We start from the raw sequence: 18577 nt of genomic DNA on the forward strand, positions 1-18577 counted from the left end.
ATCAATCTTTCATCGAATTTTCCGGAAATGGACGGTCCATCCTTTGCCTGGTTCCCACTTAACAAATGGTGGCACCTGGCAGCTCCGCCCATTTAATGATGCTAAACAAAGGATTGAAATGTACTTGATTACAACAAAGACCACTGTAATCAATATTACTTCAATGATCCACTGAAAAATTATTAAATTTTATAACAAACGTGTTGCACCATAATAGGCGAAGGATTCTCCCCCACCTACTCTTTCTACAGAGGGGTGGATACTCCTTTCATCCATCAAAGGCGAAATACATGTGAACAAAATATAAAAGGCAGAAATGATTTAGCACTTCTTTCAGGATCAAATAGGACACAGACAAGCTTGCTCAAACATGAACGGATGCAAAAAGCCAAGACTAGCGGTCTACAAAAGCTATGATAACCCTAATATATTATAATTACAAGTGCTTATCCAAATTTGATGGATACATTTGTTTGTGTATCATAATCGGGCAACAAGCCTTTGCTAAATCAAAGTGCTGTGCTGAATCATGGTTTCTTGATCAACATATATGCACCCGGATATCTGTTTGTGATTCTCCAACAACGTTGCTTGCCTTTCCATGAAGCAACTTAACTTTGGAAGCGTTTTTTAAACAAGTAATGTCTCTTTGAGGGATCCTTTGGTTTGCTTTTGACCTGACCCGGCCCGCCTTGCTTGTGCTTCCCCGTGCTGCCAACAAGAAGCTCAGTCAAAATCAGAAGAAAAAAAAAAGGGAAGCAAACTAACCAAAAAAAAAAATCAAGAAAATAACAAGGACATGGAGGAAAAAACTAAGGATAAGAAATAATAAAAATCATATGTGATGAAAAGAGAATGGAAGGAATTGCTTGAAGAAAGAGGTTTAAAGAAAAGCTATACTTGTACTCCATGTACACCATGCCACTTGCTCCAGAGAGAGTGCTCATTGATGTTGCATAGCGTCGATGTTTCTGAAGGGCCATACCATCTTGATCTTCTTCCAACTGCTCTAGACCCACTGCATCATCCCCTGCAGTCAGCACCTGCAGTATAACAGATCACCATTAAGACTTCTGAAGTCAGTAAAAACAATCTCATGAGCGGCTAAGTGATAACAACAGTGGTGAGGATAACAAACTTTGCTCAGCAGGTCAAGTTGCTCATCGAGGCTGTGATAGCTAAGATCAACTCCAGTATCAGGTGGCGGCAAACTGGTGATAATCTGAAAGTAACATAACAATTGAATCCAAGTTCTAATACACCTGAAACGTACTTATTAAGTGAAGCCAAATGTGGACAAAACAAGCCATGTCCAAACACATCAGGAAGCATTAACTGACATCAAAAGAAATAATGCCATTTTGCCCCGGAACTGTCCTTAGTCTAGTATAAATTACAGGTCAAACACAGAAACCTAGGGTGTCAGTATACGGAACCAATTTAAAGAATAAAAGCCAAAAAGCCATCATGAACTGTGACCTCAGAATTATGAGCCCGGGCAGAAGAGGTCCAGTGAACAGAGAATTATGGAAAAATATGGTGTATACCAGTCACAACATTATCATAGTTCGAGCTCCGAGCACATATATGCATCAGCACACACACACAGCGGGACTATAGGCAACGATCTTCTTCAATTGTGAGGCAACAGTGAAAGAAGAGAAGGCGCCAAAGCCAATGAGACAAGACATGGCCAGATTCTAGTCGCGTCCATGGAACCATGCATCCTTTACAAATGCATGTGATAGGGTTCTGCTGAACACCAATAAAATAGAAGGTATGAAGCAACCAAAGTTATGTAAGCCAAACTCTACATGGAGCCATCCTTGATTCTCAAGTCTCCTAAAATAAGTCTACAATCAGCGATCTAAATTAGTCAGAACAGGCACGATTTCCTCAAAATAATATCCAAAGAAGACATTTTGACCTTAGGCATGCAAACAATTGGCGTAAAAAAATTCATGATGGAAACTACAGACTGACACTGGAAGTGGCCTGCATAAGGAATTAGAGCAAGGAACCTTGGCCTTGACAAATAAAATGTGATCAGCAGGACTTAAATCATAAGCTTCCTTCAAAGCATCAGAATAAACACTCTTTCCCCTTTTTTTTGGAGAATTAGGACAGGAGGAAGCCCAAGCTGAAATCAGGCTGAAGTTTTCGATCCTTTTTGTTCATAAACTATATACATAATTGGCATGTGAATATGGCAACCGTCCCCCCATCCTTCTTTATTTACACACTTCCCAAGGCTAAGATTGCAATTCATGTATTAAATTTCATGGCAACCTCTTTCTTTACCGCAGTCAGCATGCCCAGGTTTTTTACACATCAATTTACAGGATTAATGCCGTGCTGAAAAGCCAGTGATAAAAAGTTCATAAAATTCTGATATCATATTTTGATATCTATGTTGGGAAATTACACAGTTGACTTCCTCCTCAGCTGTGCTTATATTTTGAAATTGTAAAAACAAAAGGAATTAAAAAATCATCATAGATGAAACCTTCCACAATTCAAGGAATCTAGAAAGCTTTCAGCAAATAAAGAAAAGCAATTCATGAAAGAACTTCTGAGAGGTATAAAGATCAATTCATGTACATAAAGAAGTTGGTTCTGGATGGGGACATTAAACCGCACATCGACAGTTATAAAGATCAAATAATGCATAAGCAGTCCTTATATAACATGTACCATTTTATTGGACCACCAACTAGCGAAGAAATATAATCACAGTTGACTTCCTCCTGGCCTGCTAGTGTTCCTCTAGTACATGACTAATTATGCACTAAGTATGCAATATCCTAAAATAAGCAGTAAGCCAGAAGAAAGGACCATATTTCTGCATTTTTAAGCCTCAGGGAAAAGTTTATGGGAAAAAAAAGCTATACCTTAAAGCTATATCCTTGGTCAATCAAAAACTGCTGTCTCTTAGTTGAGTAATACATCTCCTGTACCCAATATCAAAAGCAAGTTACTTTTAAGCCATAACAGAAATATAAAAAACATACAGATAAGAATTTCTTTCCATGATATTAAATACTGAAAATTCAAGGACCAGTTGAAAGTTGGAAGAAAATATAGTCCCACCTGTGTATCTGTGGATACAAGGGAATAGAAAAAAGCATTGTACTCTTCTTTCCCGCCTGCCATCCTATCTTGAAGTCGACCCTGAAAACCCAGCAACTGCCTAATAACTAACAAATAAACAAGCAATTCTACATTCTTATGCATGTTCCTGTATGTACATATGCATGGGTATGCGCAAGAACATATGAATGCATGTATATGTGTATACATGTAATTATGGATGTCTAAATTCCATATAAGATATTTTTTTCAATTCAGAATTAGAAACAATCAAACTCATGTCAAGCTCATCCAACCAGAGAGAAGAAAGAATTCTTTCAACCTGCTCGAATTGAATCTCTCGGAAAAAAAAAAAGGAATTCTAGAAAACAGCACTATAAGGCTTTTGCTTTCATTAATTTTTCGTGATCTACAAACTGTGGAATGTATCAAGGGTCGGAAATAGACTCCATGCTCGTTCTTCCACTCATGTCGTTGGTTCTGGTACATGGAAAGTAGAAACTGTGCTTTTGTTTTCATTTTTCTATTATCGATCTCCAAAACCATGACATATGCTCTCTATTTATGCTATAAAGTCCTTTTTTGAGTTGGATTCTTCTTGTAGCTAAAGAGGAGAAGTGCAAGTTTTCTACAATTCTATAGAAATTCAATTTCTTTGTTTGAATCAGATTCTTCTTCCAATTAGAAAAGATTGAAAACTTCTCAATTTTTATGCCAGTGAAATCCGGTGCAAATTAGAATGGATTTCTCTCTTCACCGACAGAGGATATAAAATATCAAAAATAATAGAACATTTTAAAAATTCTCAAATTTGAGTAGAAGCTAAATCTTGACTCCTACATCAACTTCATCTTCAATCGCATCACCAAATTCTTCCCTATTAGAAGTTATGGCTTCTTGAAATTTTGATACTCGATTAAGACTTGGATGTAGTAGACTTGCTCCCAAAGTTTATCTAGACCTACCCAAAGAGGTCATATCAGTCCACAATGGGTCAAATGAACCTCCTAAGGGCCTGTTTGGATGTCTGGACCCAAAATCCCATGGGATTCGTGGCTTGGGCCCAAACAACCAACTAAATAAGACTGGATTAGGCTTATAATTATAAGAATCCACAGAATCATGGGAGTGAGCCGGCCCGAATCCCATAGGAAGAAAAAAAGATCTGTTGTCGGGCTGGCCCGCTTCAGTGATTTTCTAGGTTCTTATAATTATAAGCCTAAGTTAGTCTTATTTAGCTAGTTGTCTGGGCCCACCCCATGAACCCATAGAATTTTGGATCCAGACATCCAAACATACCCTAAATAACAAGCTACCTAGAATAATCACTTATATGATTCTAAAGATCTCTTTGAACCTACCATACCAAAAAAACAAAAGAAAAAAAAATTAAAACACACAATAGGAGCAAGTAAAGACCTACCGTCAGGCAGGCCCGCTCCAGTGATTTTTTAGGTTCTTATAATTATAAGCCTTAAAAAGTCTTATTTAGCTGGTTGTCTGGGCCTAACCCACAAATCCCACGGGATTTTGGGCCGAGCCATACAAACAGACCCTAAATAACAAGCTACCTAAAATTATCACTTATATGATTCTAAAGATCTCTTTGAACCTACCAGGACCAAAAAAACAAAAGACAAAAAATTAAAGGACACAATAGGAGCAAGTATTACACATAGGTGTTACTGCAAGGTTTTTTCTGCATGTATATAAAGTGTTTCTACAGTGGGATTGGGTACAGAATATAGATAAGTACATGACTAATACAAAGAAGCAGGTTTTCTTCTCCACTCAATGAAGGTTACTAATCCTAGCAGTGGAACTCATTGGGCATTGGTTTCCTAGGCAAGATCTAGTCCAACACTTTTACATTTTGAAGAGCTCAAATTTAGTTTGACTATTAATACAGAACCTACTTAAGCCATGATTCCATAAACTTCATATTTCAATAATTCAAAAAGCCCATATGCCTGTCACCTAGAAAATTTGAAGACAACAGTCCTAGGCACACAGAAAAATCACTGTAAAACTATCTTAAGTCAACAGTTTACTACAATATTGTGTTTTAAAGCAATATCCATGTGACATGCAGATAGAATGCTAATGGCCCTAAGCCAAACCCAGTTGGACATTTTGGCTTAGCAAGCCAAACAATGTCATGTCTCAATACTAGATCATGCACCAGTAACTTAAAGGTAGGGTACAATATACACATGGTACACTGTTGGATTAGGCACAAACAAATAGCACCATGTGCCGATATAGACACATACCAAGCCCCATACCAGTACCAATACCGTATTGGATCGGTACAACAAACTGAATACTACCAGTATCCTTTGTAAAATGTTGAAGCCAAATCTAATTTCAGCTCGCAAGCCAAAAAATATGAGGCCAGCCAGTTAAAATGAGCTAAAAATGTCTAAGCACATTGACACCCTTAATCATAATCTTCACTCATTTCAAATGAATAACTTAGTATATCTCAGTTCATGCATACCTTTGCCCTAAGAATACGGCCCAAACGTTGAGCTTCTTGACGTCGTGACCCGGCATGAGATGATATCTGTATTATTACATTGGCTTCAGGAATATCAATTGAATTATCACCAACCTGAGAAGAATAAAAGAAAGATATGATTTTACTGGCTTGAAATCAAAGATTACCATATCTATAAAAATTTTGAAGGCACATTCAACAGCAGTTTGCCACAGAATTCAATAACCTATAAAAATTTAAACATAAAAAAGGTTAATAAGAAAGGTTAACTCTAGCCAGTAAGGGACAGATGTAAATGTTTCAAGTACTGACCTAAAAACATTCACACATTAGTCATATATGTACCAATGTGAGGGTCTAAAGTTTAAACAATTAAAGCATGGGAAAGGTTAGTCTATTAATACTTCATTCTTATATCACCAACCTCACTTTTTGAGATGAATAATTAGGAAATACCCCCATACAGGATGTTTGCACAAAGTTAACCTTCACAAATGAACAACAGAGTTCAGAGCTTCTAGTACTTTTCCAATCCTTTTGCCGGGAATTTATGTTTGCATCAATGTGATGTTCTTCCTTGATATTGAGTTTTCTTCAACAAATAGCATAGCCCGTGACACTAATACATAGCACTCAGATGTGCTATCATGTGACAATGTTGATTGATAACCATAATTCTTACATGATTTTAACTTGTTGATACATATTTAATTGAATTTAACAAGACATGCTCAACTCCAAATTAGCAAAAGTACATCAGTTAAAGATTGTACCGTGGTGAGAATCCAGCATACCTTAGATAAAAAGATTGTATTGACGTCTGGGCTATTCTTGAATGCATGAAGAATTCTTGTCCTCTCTTGGTGGCTGAATTGGGGGAAAAAGAAGATTAAGAAAAGCAAATGCATATAAAGAACACATTAATTTCCAGTTAAAAGAAAACCTTGTTGCACCATATATCATAGGTTTCCGGAGCTTCATTGCATATGCAGTCAGTGCAAAAAGGTTATCAGAAAAGACAATTATCTTATCACCACGCTGCTGCTCATGAAAGCGAATTAGAAATTCACAAGCCCTGAATTTATTTGGATTCATCACATAGAGCGCCTGGTAGCAGGTGGACAATAAGAAGCATGAGAAAGATGCTGGAAAGATGATGGCATGGCCAAAATCATAACCATGGGACAAAATCATAATACACACTATAAAGGCTGGAAGATGTATATAGACATGCTCATGGTTTCTGTAATTATCACATAGAATAAGCAGGAGGCTAAAAATTGTTTTATAGCAGAACAGCCATATAATGTAGGAACATTACAGTGTTTTCAGTCTCATCTTTATAATATCATCAAGCCAAAATTTTAAATTGGAAAATCTCATTTATAATTTATTAGCAGATGTTGATAAGTTTCTGAAATAATTTCATTACTGACTCAATTTTTATCAACTAATTCATTGAACTCTAGGTTTTTTCTGAGGAAATCCTGAAATGCAAACACATTAGTAATTCCATACTATAACTAAGAAAACCATTCGCCAGCATCATTAAAATCCCCTCTCCAACTATCAGCAAAAGGCTGATTCAACAATAATTCCAGCACTGATGCACATCTATAACAGGATGTATGCTGGTCCAAGCATCCATACCATTTGATGTGAGATCATAAATTCATCCTAGTTTATCAAATGGTTTCTTGGGTTTTTGTATTAACGATCTCAATATTCAGTATTTCATCTCATCCAAAGTCCTGATGGCCATGTTTTGTAACAGATAAGGGGTCAAAAAAGATTTTTGATTTACCTAAAGCTCCATTTGAGAAAAGTTCAAATGTCAAATCTACACTATAAGGAAATTCTATGCATAATTTTGCTATTTGCAAAACTCATTAGCCCCATAGATTAACTATAATTTTTCCCCTCACTTGCAGCACTTTAAATATGATTAGTGCATATGTTGCACATGGAATTCCATATTAATAGAGGGAATTAAGTACTAATAAATGGAAGCATCAAATATGAGGGTGAAATAAAACAACACCTGAATACTTTAATAATCTAGGTCCCAATGTACTTGAAACAAAAATAAACCAGTAGGAAAATTAATCATAAGGGATGAATAGAGTGGTTCCACATAACATGTACAGTCTGTAATATAAAGATCTACCTGTTTCTTCTTTGAGTTTTCTTTTTTCAAATACTCTGCAAAGAACTCCTTAGTCATGGGACACCATACTTCAGCACACTGAACATTGGCAATAAACCCTCCTTTTACCAAATCCAACCAGTTTGCTTCATACAGTTTTGGTCCGATAAGGAAATTCAAATCTGTTATGCGCTCGTCCTCTCTCACAAGTGTTGCTGTCATAATATCCAAAGCACTATTCAGGCAAAAGCAACAAGAAATATATACATACTAGGCACAGCCAGGAAATGTAATTTATTTGGAAGAAACACTGACCAGTAAGCCCAAGTTTGCAATGAGATTTCGTGATACTGATCACCTTACGAAACATGTGTGCAGGAACAACATGCACCTGTAAACACCATAAAATTAAATTAACACAAAACATCATATCTCACAGATATTGAGAGGCATAAAGATCAATTAGAAGAATTACTCAAAGATTGTTCATGCATAATTGATAATGTCTGAATGGATTATGAGTAATTTAACAGCCTTCAAACGAAAGATTACCTCATCCATGAGAAGTAATCCCCATTCCCTATTCCGTATTTCTTCAATGATTTTTTCAGAATCTTCAGATCGTTTACCTCCAAAAGCAACCATGTTATAAGTGGTCACAACTACACCAGCCATACCACGAAACTTTTCCTTGTTATCAGATGTGAAGCGACTGATCTGATCATCTCTTATGGTGGACCAAAGCTTGAACTGGAAAGCCCACTGATCCACAGAAACTGCATTGGTAGCCAAGCAGAGGCAACTTTTTTTTATCCTGCAAGCTGCAGAAACACCAACTAGAGACTTCCCAGCACCACAAGGTAGTACAATGATGCCAGACCTTGCCCGCCCTGCAAATTTTTATGTTTAAAAAAAGAAAAAAAAAATCTATGCAGCTGTTATATTGGTAGATATCATTTAAAGGTTACAGCTGATAGCAACTGAAACAATGAAACGATGGGATCTCATTAATTGCAATTACAGATTACAAGGAGAGCCATGAGGTTTGATTGCAGTAGACAAATTACTAGGGAAAAGATTTTTCAGCATCTTTAGCCACAAAACAGCATCCATCTTTTTGGAGATACTTTGCATGTCTGCCAATCAAACTAAATTGAGGCTTACATGTACATCACAATCTAGAGAGAAATTATAGTGTGTATCTCAACACTGAGAGCAGAAGTTTACCTTTTAATTGTAGATCAGAAAAGATTTATCAATTATTTTTCAAATTCGCATAGTGGCCAGACCTCTCTCTCTCTCTCTCTCTCTCTATCTATCTATCTTTCTATCTATCTATCTATCTATTTCTATCTCTATCTCTGTTGTGTGTGTGTGTTTACTTTAAGATTCTCATGTTGGTAGATGCCAACAGCAGATCCTGAAATAGTGAGATATCATCAAGACCTTGATTGAAGTATATGAGAGACTAATAGTAACTTAGGAGATGAGATAATATCCATTTTCTTTCACATATATGGTGTCATTCAGATGTCACTACTTGTGTTGTCCTCACATACTATCTATGACACCTTTTTGGTAGGCTTATTATCACTTTTAAGTTCGTCCTTACATCTTACATAAAACTGCAGATATTGTTTAGATTTTTCCAATATCAAATTATGAAAAGAATGCCTCTAACCAATTTTTATTATAGAGCAAGAAAGATTAATGTGCACGCAGACATGAAATCTGCACATATCATATACTGCACATATGCACTAGAACCTTACCATTTCCAAACATCTTACTCAGACTTTTCTCTTGATATGGTCTTGGTTGCGCTTGAGGTTTCAATTCCATATTCAAATCAGGATTCACCTGAAAATTCAAAAAAAAAAAATGCATAATAATAAAAGAAACATGAAAGCCTCACGCATCAAAAAAAAAGTTTACTTGTGAGCAATCTAACATGCAACACAAAACTACTTCTAAATCTGCTTAAACTTCCTTATCCTATCAACAGATATTGTTCACCAGCTGGGATCTTACTCAAGTGATACCACTAAATCTATTTTTGATCACAAAGCTGGTACCACTACAAGAGAGTGGGTTGGGCATGGTGGTTGCATATTACATAATTCTAAGATAACTCCTTTTGATGGTGAGAATATTAACAAGGAAAAACAACAGTATATGAAACAGCAACTATAAAGATTTTACTTAATGTGCTCTTATAACACTGATGGTCTCATCCCTGTGGAACATCTCACAGGATATTGGGATAGGGCACCATCTCAAGTGTCAGGATAGGACCAGCACACCATTGTCCTAGCATCCCAATCGGCATGTTTTGAGACATTCTCTATCCCAAGTGTTTGAACGGGGTGGGACGGCAGTACAACCCATCCATGAGCAAATCGAGATAGGCCCAACCCATGAGATTTAAATTCAAAATTCAAACATTAAAAAAAAAAAAGGCTAAAACCCTTTCTCCCCTATGTTGAAACAAAGATGGCCAAAGACAAAGGGAGAGAGGGAGAAAAGGAGGAGAAAGGGGGAGGGAGAGAGAGGGAGGGAAGGAGGAAAGAGGAGGGTGAGGGAAACCCTAACCTGACCTAGAGAGAGAGAGAGAGAGAGAGAGAGAGAGAGCAGCTACCTACCAAAACACGAGCAGTGGAGGGGGTCAAACAATCGCATCTTCACAAGCGATAGGGGTAAGGAGGGGTGTTTGCATGTGCAAGGCAGGCAATCTCTTGAGGATCCTGAGCCGGGGAGAGACGAAACATGTGATTCAAGCGGTTTAATAGCCGGGGAATGTGGGTTTAACAAAGAACTGGGCTACCTCGTTTAAGCACCTAAACCATGCTGGTTCCCAAGCGGATCAGTTCAGCACATTCCGAACTAACCAGTTTGGCACGATTCAACGTCCCCTACTCTAAATAACTCACTGGAGGTGACTAAAAGGAGGAAGAGAAGGATGCTCTCAAACTAAAAAAAATCTGAGAATTAGCTGAGCTGCCAATCGATAACCAAGTCATAAGGTGTCATTGGATGTACATAGTTAAGTATCATTCCAAAAAGCTTTGTTGATGAATAAAAGGCTTTAAGTATCTTTGGAATGGAATCATCAATAGGTTAAAAGCTTGTATTCTATGACCGAATATACTTGGGTCTATGGAGTTAACTACTTTGAACTCTTTTCACCATTAAAAACTAAATTCATGCAACAACAAGGGTAATTGCAGGACTCATTATTTCAAATGAATTCCATGAAGGCATTCATTGTAATTAGCACAAGATTCCGGAATGCACTTCACGAGTTGTAATGTTTCACAAACCTGGATTTTGTTAAACCAAGAATTCATATGCCTTTCAAAAGAAAACAAGTCATTACATGTGTAAATCTTCGTACACAAGGGGCAATCATGACAGTTATTTACATGAATCATGTTACGATCCTTGTGCTAACAAAGAAGTTGAAATTGATATGGTAACTTCTTAAACAACATAAGTATCTGAAATTTTTCTTAGATATAGAAGCAGCAAAAGCTAAAATGAGTCCAAGTTTGGTTCCAAAACATAGTATGTATTTCATATTATGACAGAAGTCATAATGCATGGAAGCAGGACCATGGCTAGAAGATACACTACAGGACCAACTGGATCCCGTAGTGGAATAAGGATCTATAGTAGATGACCTATGAGCACATATAAGGATGGTTGGCAAGCTTTCAGTATCAGCTATCACCAGGCTAGATACAATCTCTATTAGAGCTCAGTTTGACAGTCATGAGTCTCCGAGAACTAATTCTTGGGAGAAAGTGGTTTAGGTTTGATATTATGACCTAAACCAATCCTAAGCCAAAATGGACAGGCTTCATCCAACCCATCCCCAAGCTATGCAAGTTTCAGCATGTTAGGTCAAAATTGACCTTTTTGATAAGATTTTGGTACGTTTGGACCTGCCATTCTAATAGATTTTTTAAGATTATTTTTCTGTCAGGATTCCTCATGGTTGAGGCCTTCAAGCATTTTCAAATGCTTAAATCTTAAGTTGTGAATTTCACATGGTTAAAAGCATGCAGATGTTCAGTAGAAAGAAACTCAAAGGACCATTAGTCCTAAGTTTATAGACCAAGAAAACAATATATAGAACACCAAATGGTTTCAAATACTATGATATGCTATTAAACGATATTATATATTTTCTTGAATAATTTAAATATCATTTTTATGAAAGTCCTATTTTTAGCTTCTTCAATCAAACTCTCAAACTCAATCTACAACTCAAGGCAAGACCTAATTGGATCAATGGAAGTAGAATAAAACCATGTCTTCAAACTTTTATAGCCTAAATTGTGCTAAATTAAAAAGGAAAAAATCATGAGAAATGAATGGAATGCTTTGTAGTGGGTGGATCAACTACAACTTGGTACCTTATTGTAATATAGAAAACCAAGTGACATGGAAGAGAAAAAGACCTAGGTGTTTCAATGCACTCAATGTCAAAGTCAATACAAGGTAATCGGTCAGAGAAAATGTTGAGAGTTTATGGGTAAAGACATTGATGCAAGCAATGAGCTTATGGTGAATGGTCCAATTATGATACATCGTGTTAACTAGGCCATATTCTATATTGAGGAACTAATGGTCAATTAGCTCTTGAAGCATATCGAAATTGAGCATCCTTTTATTCAAGAAAACATGGAAAGTCAGTTTATGTCAATAACATCAACTATATGAACTAAGTGAGCAGAAGGGAAAGAAATGCTCTAGGCTGAAAATCTATTTATCAGATATACGTAATACAAGGTGTGTAAGGTCTCCTCAGATTGTTATTCTATTCTATGCCCTTACAGTTTGAGGCCTAAGTTTTAAATTTGTAAAATCTCTACAGGTGACCAGCCTCGGTTACCACTATTTCTACACCCTAATATATGTACAAATGAGGATATGCTCAAGATCAGTGCGTTCCCTCCTTCCCTTGTTTCCCTTTTTTCTTCTTTTTCTTCCCCTTCCACTTCCTCTTCTGCATTCCAATCTTCCATTATCTTTCTTCTTTTCTTGTCTTGTTTATTTGCTCTCTAATCTAAGGCTTGGAGCCGCAACTTGGAATATAATACTAAAAAATTATCACATTGGTTAGATCTTATTGGAATATTAAGAAACTTCTAAAATTATATTTAGCAAGTGATGATGAGAAAATACGACAAACCGTATCATTTCTAAAGTCATACTCCTCCAGCATTGGAAAATTCAAGGCATTTGGTAAGCAGCGTTGCTTGACATTCTCAACCTGCATTTTTGAAAAGGAAGTATTATTTTAAGTGGCATTTTTTTTTTTTACATTTTTGGTATATAAACAAAAAATTACCTGACTTGGGTCTATTTCAAAAGAATGAGTTTCCTTTTCTTCAGCTGCAGCAGCGAGTTCTGCTCCATTCAGCAACTCTTCATGGCCACCTTCTATCTCCCCTGCAGTTTTGCTAATTGTAAAGGCTTCACCACCTTGAGAATTCTGAAGAAAGAACAATTAGATAAAGTATAATTTAGAAAGAAAGCCAAAAAAAAACAACTTTCTATTATGTTGGATGTGGCAATATGCAAAGATGACCATTTAAAAAGCACTCCGGCAATTTCAGAGTTTGGGTCAACAAAAAAATAACAAGTCCATTTGTTTGAAATCTCCAATTAGGGGCTCACTGGAAAAAATGGCCAGGGGATGCACTTAAACACACACACACACACACACACAAAAGAAAAAGGAAAATCTGCAAGGCCATTCAAATGCATGACATGAAAAGATCAAGTAAATCTGATCACACATAGCATACATCCTTATGTCTCCAACACATTTCTAACGATTAGATCTAACCATATGTATCAAAGCATGTGTCACTGAACTAAATGGTTAGACTTGAAAGATTTTGATATCTGACATGACTACATTTAACATGAAAAATTCTAAAATCCCAAAAAACACACATGCAAAAAGATATTTTAGTTTAACCAGGATATATAATAAGCTATGACAAAATCATGCAATTAAAGGAGCTCCTTGAAAGCATCAAACAACCACACTGCAAAGCACGGTATTAGAGAATGTTATGCACTTGAAAGGTTCAAGTTAACTCATATTTGACATCTTGCTTCGCAAATACCTATCCACACCCAACTGCCCAAAATAAAAACTATTCAGGACCACTGGAAATGCAAGAAAGTTGACAAAATCTCAAAAAAGAAGGTCTGGGTGCAACAGGATACCACTTTTGAGATCATTTGCAATAAACTAAAGAGAAAGTCCCGCTAAAAGATTGGGAATACCTCAGGAGTAATCCGTGCCCGGGCAATAACCTCATCTCTAAGCAACGTCTTTAGCACCTGCACTCAGAATATCAAGTTCTCAGCAAGCCAATTAACAAGCAACATTTAATGCAATTCAAGGGAAATCCAAATTCTCATAGTTTGAACAATCATTACCTCTGGAATAGGTGACTCCACAAAATACCGATTTTTCTTCAGCACAAGCTTTACTTTCCCATAATTGGCAGTGGAAGCATGGATGAAATCAATCATCTCACGTGGCAACTTCGTCTTCGACAACTTATTAAGAACACTAATGATGGTCTCCGTCTCAAGTCCAACAGAGACCGCAGCATACAAAGAGTGCGGCGTTAAATTGTACTCATGCATCGATTCCGGCCTATTCCCAAAATGCTCATATTATCGAAAAAACGATCAAACTGAAGAAAAGGACAAAAAGAGACATCGCCAATAGGGTAGGGAAGGGACCTGCAAACGGGCTCGGCAATGGCGATGAGGAAATCATAGGCTTGTTTGTAGAGAGTAGAGAACGTCTCCAGAAAGATGCGGCCATCGGCGCAGGCCCAAAGGGGGCGGTTGGCATGATCCGGCTTCAGCTCCAGCTTGGTGAAATCTCTCTTCTTGGTGTCCACTACTACCAGATCAAATTCCGACCGTCAAAACAGAAAAAACAAAAAAAAAACAAAAACAAAAACAAAAACAAAAAGCACGCAATTTGTTTCCCAAAAAGAACTTTAAGGATAAAATACCTTCTCGGCCATCTTCATCGAAATCGTCGGCATAATCCCCAATGTCATCGTCTTCGACGATCTGGGGAGCCTGAAAGAAGGAAGGAATTAGAGAGGGAAACATAAAGGATGTGGAGTTTCTTGGATTCGATCGATTGGTTCACCTTTGATGAGGTCTTTAGCTTCTTGCTAGGCCGACCCCTTTCTCCTGAAACGAAATTGGAGAGAAATTAGAGAGATAGTGGGAGGGAGGGAGATCGATTGGAGTTCGAAAGGAAGGAGAGAGAGGGAATTACCGTCGCCGGCCATGGCTTCGATCGAGGGATGAGAGGAGAGAACGAGGAGAGAATGGAGGGCGAACTTGAAGCCCACGCTTTGCGCTCGAATAAGAAGGGGACGGGACTTGCGAATCGCCTCTATGTTGGGAAAAAAAAAAAGAGAGAAAGGAACCGCCTCGAGAGTCTTAATATTCCAACATAACGCGGATCCGCCTTATGCGGCCGGTGGATGAGCACGGCGTGGAGGCGAGGTTGATTGGCACGGCGAGGCGGTTTCTGGCGGCGGCGAGAAGAAACCGTAGATTTGGGGAGGATTTGGGAGGGCGACGGTGGCCGGTCACGGACCTCACGGTCTCTTCGCGAGCCTGGAGGGACGGGTTGGGTCCTTTGGGCTTCGCCGAGTAGGAGTGGGACGGGTTCATTTAGGGCCGTTAACTTTGTTAGACTTAGCCGCTTAATCAATTAAATTAATATATATATAATTTTAAATATTAAATTAATATAATATTTAAATATTCAAATAGGTCCGTGAGCTTTTTAAATGAGTATTTTACTATTCAAATTCAACTCAAAAAATTAATCGGACTATTCGGACTCAAAACCAGCCGAATCAAATCGAATTTGGATCCAAGTTGAGTTTTGACAGCTTGCGAGCAACTTAAGTCATTTGCATCCCTACTCAGGAGCAATACCACACAGACCCTAATAATCTACGGTATCTTATAAAGCGGGTTGAGATTATGTTGGCATCAATGTCAGTTTATATAAAATCAAGGTTCAAAAAGTTTGAGATATATTAAGCCATGTTGTTATTTTCAGATAACGTAGCAATAAAGCTAGTTTCAATTTGAGTTCCGATCAATGTCTTTTAACTCGTACTGTTGAACCAGTTTAACTGTGAACCGATCTAGTATTCAACACAAATGACCCTTTTGTGCCGAGGATGAAAATTTTGGAGAACCATATAAACTCATTGTTGAACCATGGGTTGATTTGAACCACTCCAAGTTCAAGCGCGTCGATTGATTCTTTTCTTTTTATTTTTAGTAAGACGAGTCGGCTGATTCTTGAAAGCAATAAAAGGATGATGAAATTGGCTCATTAGGGATTCATTAATTCAACTCAAGCCCTCTCCTTGATTTGTCACCTTCCTTTCATCCTATGGACCTATACCCTCATCCTGCACATCCGACGTTGGTGTGATCAAAGGTGGGCCAAGGGCTAGCCACCAACCACCACTCTAGCATTAGGTACCAATGAGTCGAACCACTCACGAGCTACTCAAGTTTGACTCAAGTCCAAACTCGACTCGACTCGATTATTATCGAGCTTGAGTAATTCGAATAGTTTTTTGAGTCGAGCTCGAATAACAAGATACTCAGCTCAAAAGCTTGTAAGCTTACTCAAATTTATATATTTTTAATAATATTATTTTTATTTATAATATATATCAATACATATATTATTAATTGATTAAGGCTCTATTTCGAGCTCGAGTATGGCTCGGTTGATATTTGAGTCGAGTTGAATTGATCTCAAATTTTGCCTATTTTTCATTGAGTCAAGCTTGAGCTTAGGATATTAAAGCTCAGTTGATCTCGAATCGAGTTTCAAGTTTGAGTATTTTGAATTGAGACGAGCTCGAGCTTTCAACTGCTCGACTCAGCTAAGCTTGATTATGCCCCTACTCTCTCTCTCTCTCTCTCTTTGACACACTGTTCCCATTTCTTGCCAGATGTCAGTGAATGGTTGATGAGAGGCACCAAGACCCTATCCACCTTCCTCTCTTACCTCCCACGGTGGATGGCAAAGCTTGATGGCAGTCGAGACCAACTAGATGGTAGCAAAGTCAAGAAGCAAATCTCCCTGCCTCCTTACTCTCTATGACCATCTTGGTGACCTAATGACTGGAGCTTGGTGGGAAGCTAGAGAGTAGCAGCAAGCCAGCTTGTTGATAGGTTGAAAGGTAAGAAGGCTAGCAGCAACTGAACCCTCTTAACCCCCCCACCCCCTCTAACTCTCTTGCTAGACCCTAATGGAAGGCCGATAGGGATGGCAATTTTAACCAATATATTGGTTCCTACGATGGATATGGAATTTTAAAAAAATATTTGAAGTAGTTTTAGATCAGATACAGATAATTATATTTTTCATCCCAAAATTTGATCCTACAGAATCTTAATATATATCTTCATTTTAAAATTATAACTATTTTATCATGTTTACATGTATTCGATCTGATTCGACCCAACTCCTTTTATGTATCCAACCTGACTGGATCCGTATCTCTACTTAACCCGACTCGATCCAACCCGAGACAAATATAAGGTGAATATGGATATGGGATTTTTAATTACAAGATGAGTATGGATATTGGTCGATTCGATTCATAGTCAATCTATTGCCATCCCTATAGGTTGGTGGACAATAATCCATTGTTCTCAATAGTGCTACAAATGGGTCAAATCGGCCTGATTCGAATTAGGTCCAACTAGATTCCTGTTTGAACACTTTGGTTGGATCAAATTCAAAAATTGGATCCAATTTAAAATTCAAAGCATGTTCAATTCTTTAATTTTCAACCAAATCTTAATCCAATTTGAACCCAATCTAACTTGATCCAATAACCCAAATCATATAAACCTCATTTTTCTTTATTTCAAATATCTTTCTCAATTCATCAAATGAACTCTTGTTTAACTTAATTACTTTTTTCATCTTAATTATCATATATTTCACTTATTTTCACTCACTATATTTAAATATTCATATTTCATTATTTGTTTCAGTGGATTCTCATTAATGCCCTCAAGTATGCATTTGTGTATGTATATATATATTAAAAGTTATAGTTTGTAAATTGGACAATGCCAACTAATTGGATGAAATTAAAATTTGTGAATAAAAATTCAAGTTTAAGTTGACTCTTTTTAATTTTATTTAAAATTTAGTGACTTATATATCCCATTGTCAATTTTTATATTTTAGCTACAAAATGATATCTAGATGCTCGACTCAAATTGCAAATTTGATATGACTAGTCTCAATTTAAACTCGAATATTTTAGGTTAAGTGTAGGTCATACTTAAACCTACTCAATATGAGTGATTTGTGGGGTTTAAAAGCCTTTTTATGGATTGAACCCAACCTGATCAGTAAACGGATTGGTTCCAAATCTAAAATCATGACTCAAGTATGAATTAATTGAATCACAAAATCAAGCACTCCTCGATCTAACCTAACCTATTTGCAGCCCTTGTCGTTAGTAGATGGATCTTAGTAAGGGATAGACCCTTCTTTCCACTTACCAACCATGTCATCAGTGGATGGGTCTCTTATCCTAGGCGGATAGCTTTCATTAGTCTGACCTAATAAATGAATGCCTACATAAGATCCCAACCATTTAAACATTAATTGTCTAGCGCTAAATATTAAAGCTTCGTTGTTATATTTCATGAATGCGACCTCAAATTCATAATTTATTGATACTTAATCACTTATAACATATTAGAGAAAAATGAAATTTAGT

At 37.1% G+C, this 18577-nt stretch overlaps 1 protein-coding gene across 2 annotated transcripts; it reads right to left on the reverse strand.

Moving 5' to 3' along the window:
• Positions 1-304: 304 nt before the first annotated feature.
• On the reverse strand, positions 305-15351 carry LOC105054955 (general transcription and DNA repair factor IIH helicase/translocase subunit XPB1). 2 transcript variants are annotated; one of them, XM_010936626.3, is made up of 20 exons: positions 15067-15351; positions 14935-14978; positions 14792-14861; positions 14511-14673; positions 14199-14421; positions 14043-14099; positions 13093-13236; positions 12934-13014; positions 9509-9596; positions 8289-8626; positions 8052-8127; positions 7758-7951; positions 6534-6697; positions 6385-6457; positions 5591-5704; positions 3091-3171; positions 2892-2951; positions 1139-1222; positions 901-1043; positions 305-711 (listed from the first exon to the last, which is right to left on the reverse strand). In XM_010936626.3, the coding sequence occupies exons 1-20, from the start codon at positions 15077-15079 to the stop codon at positions 612-614; spliced, it is 2310 nt and encodes a 769-aa protein (XP_010934928.1). In that variant the 5' UTR covers positions 15080-15351; the 3' UTR covers positions 305-611. The 2 variants fall into 2 exon arrangements, with proteins under 2 accessions (XP_010934928.1, XP_010934926.1); XM_010936624.4 differs by having other exon boundaries at positions 14511-14676; positions 15067-15327.
• Between the last annotated feature and the right edge of the window lie 3226 nt (positions 15352-18577).

The sequence above is a fragment of the Elaeis guineensis genome, chromosome 12 (genome assembly GCF_000442705.2).
Source record: "Elaeis guineensis isolate ETL-2024a chromosome 12, EG11, whole genome shotgun sequence".
NCBI lineage: Eukaryota > Viridiplantae > Streptophyta > Magnoliopsida > Arecales > Arecaceae > Elaeis > Elaeis guineensis.

Excerpts from the sequence above, each read along its gene's own strand:
- LOC105054955 (XM_010936624.4), bottom strand. Across the intron at positions 6,698-7,757 it reads AAAACTCAAAGAAGAAACAG|GCGCTCTATGTGATGAATCC; the intron begins GTAGATCTTTAT and ends ACCTGCTACCAG. Across the intron at positions 2,952-3,090 it reads TTGTATCCACAGATACACAG|GAGATGTATTACTCAACTAA; the intron begins GTGGGACTATAT and ends TATTGGGTACAG.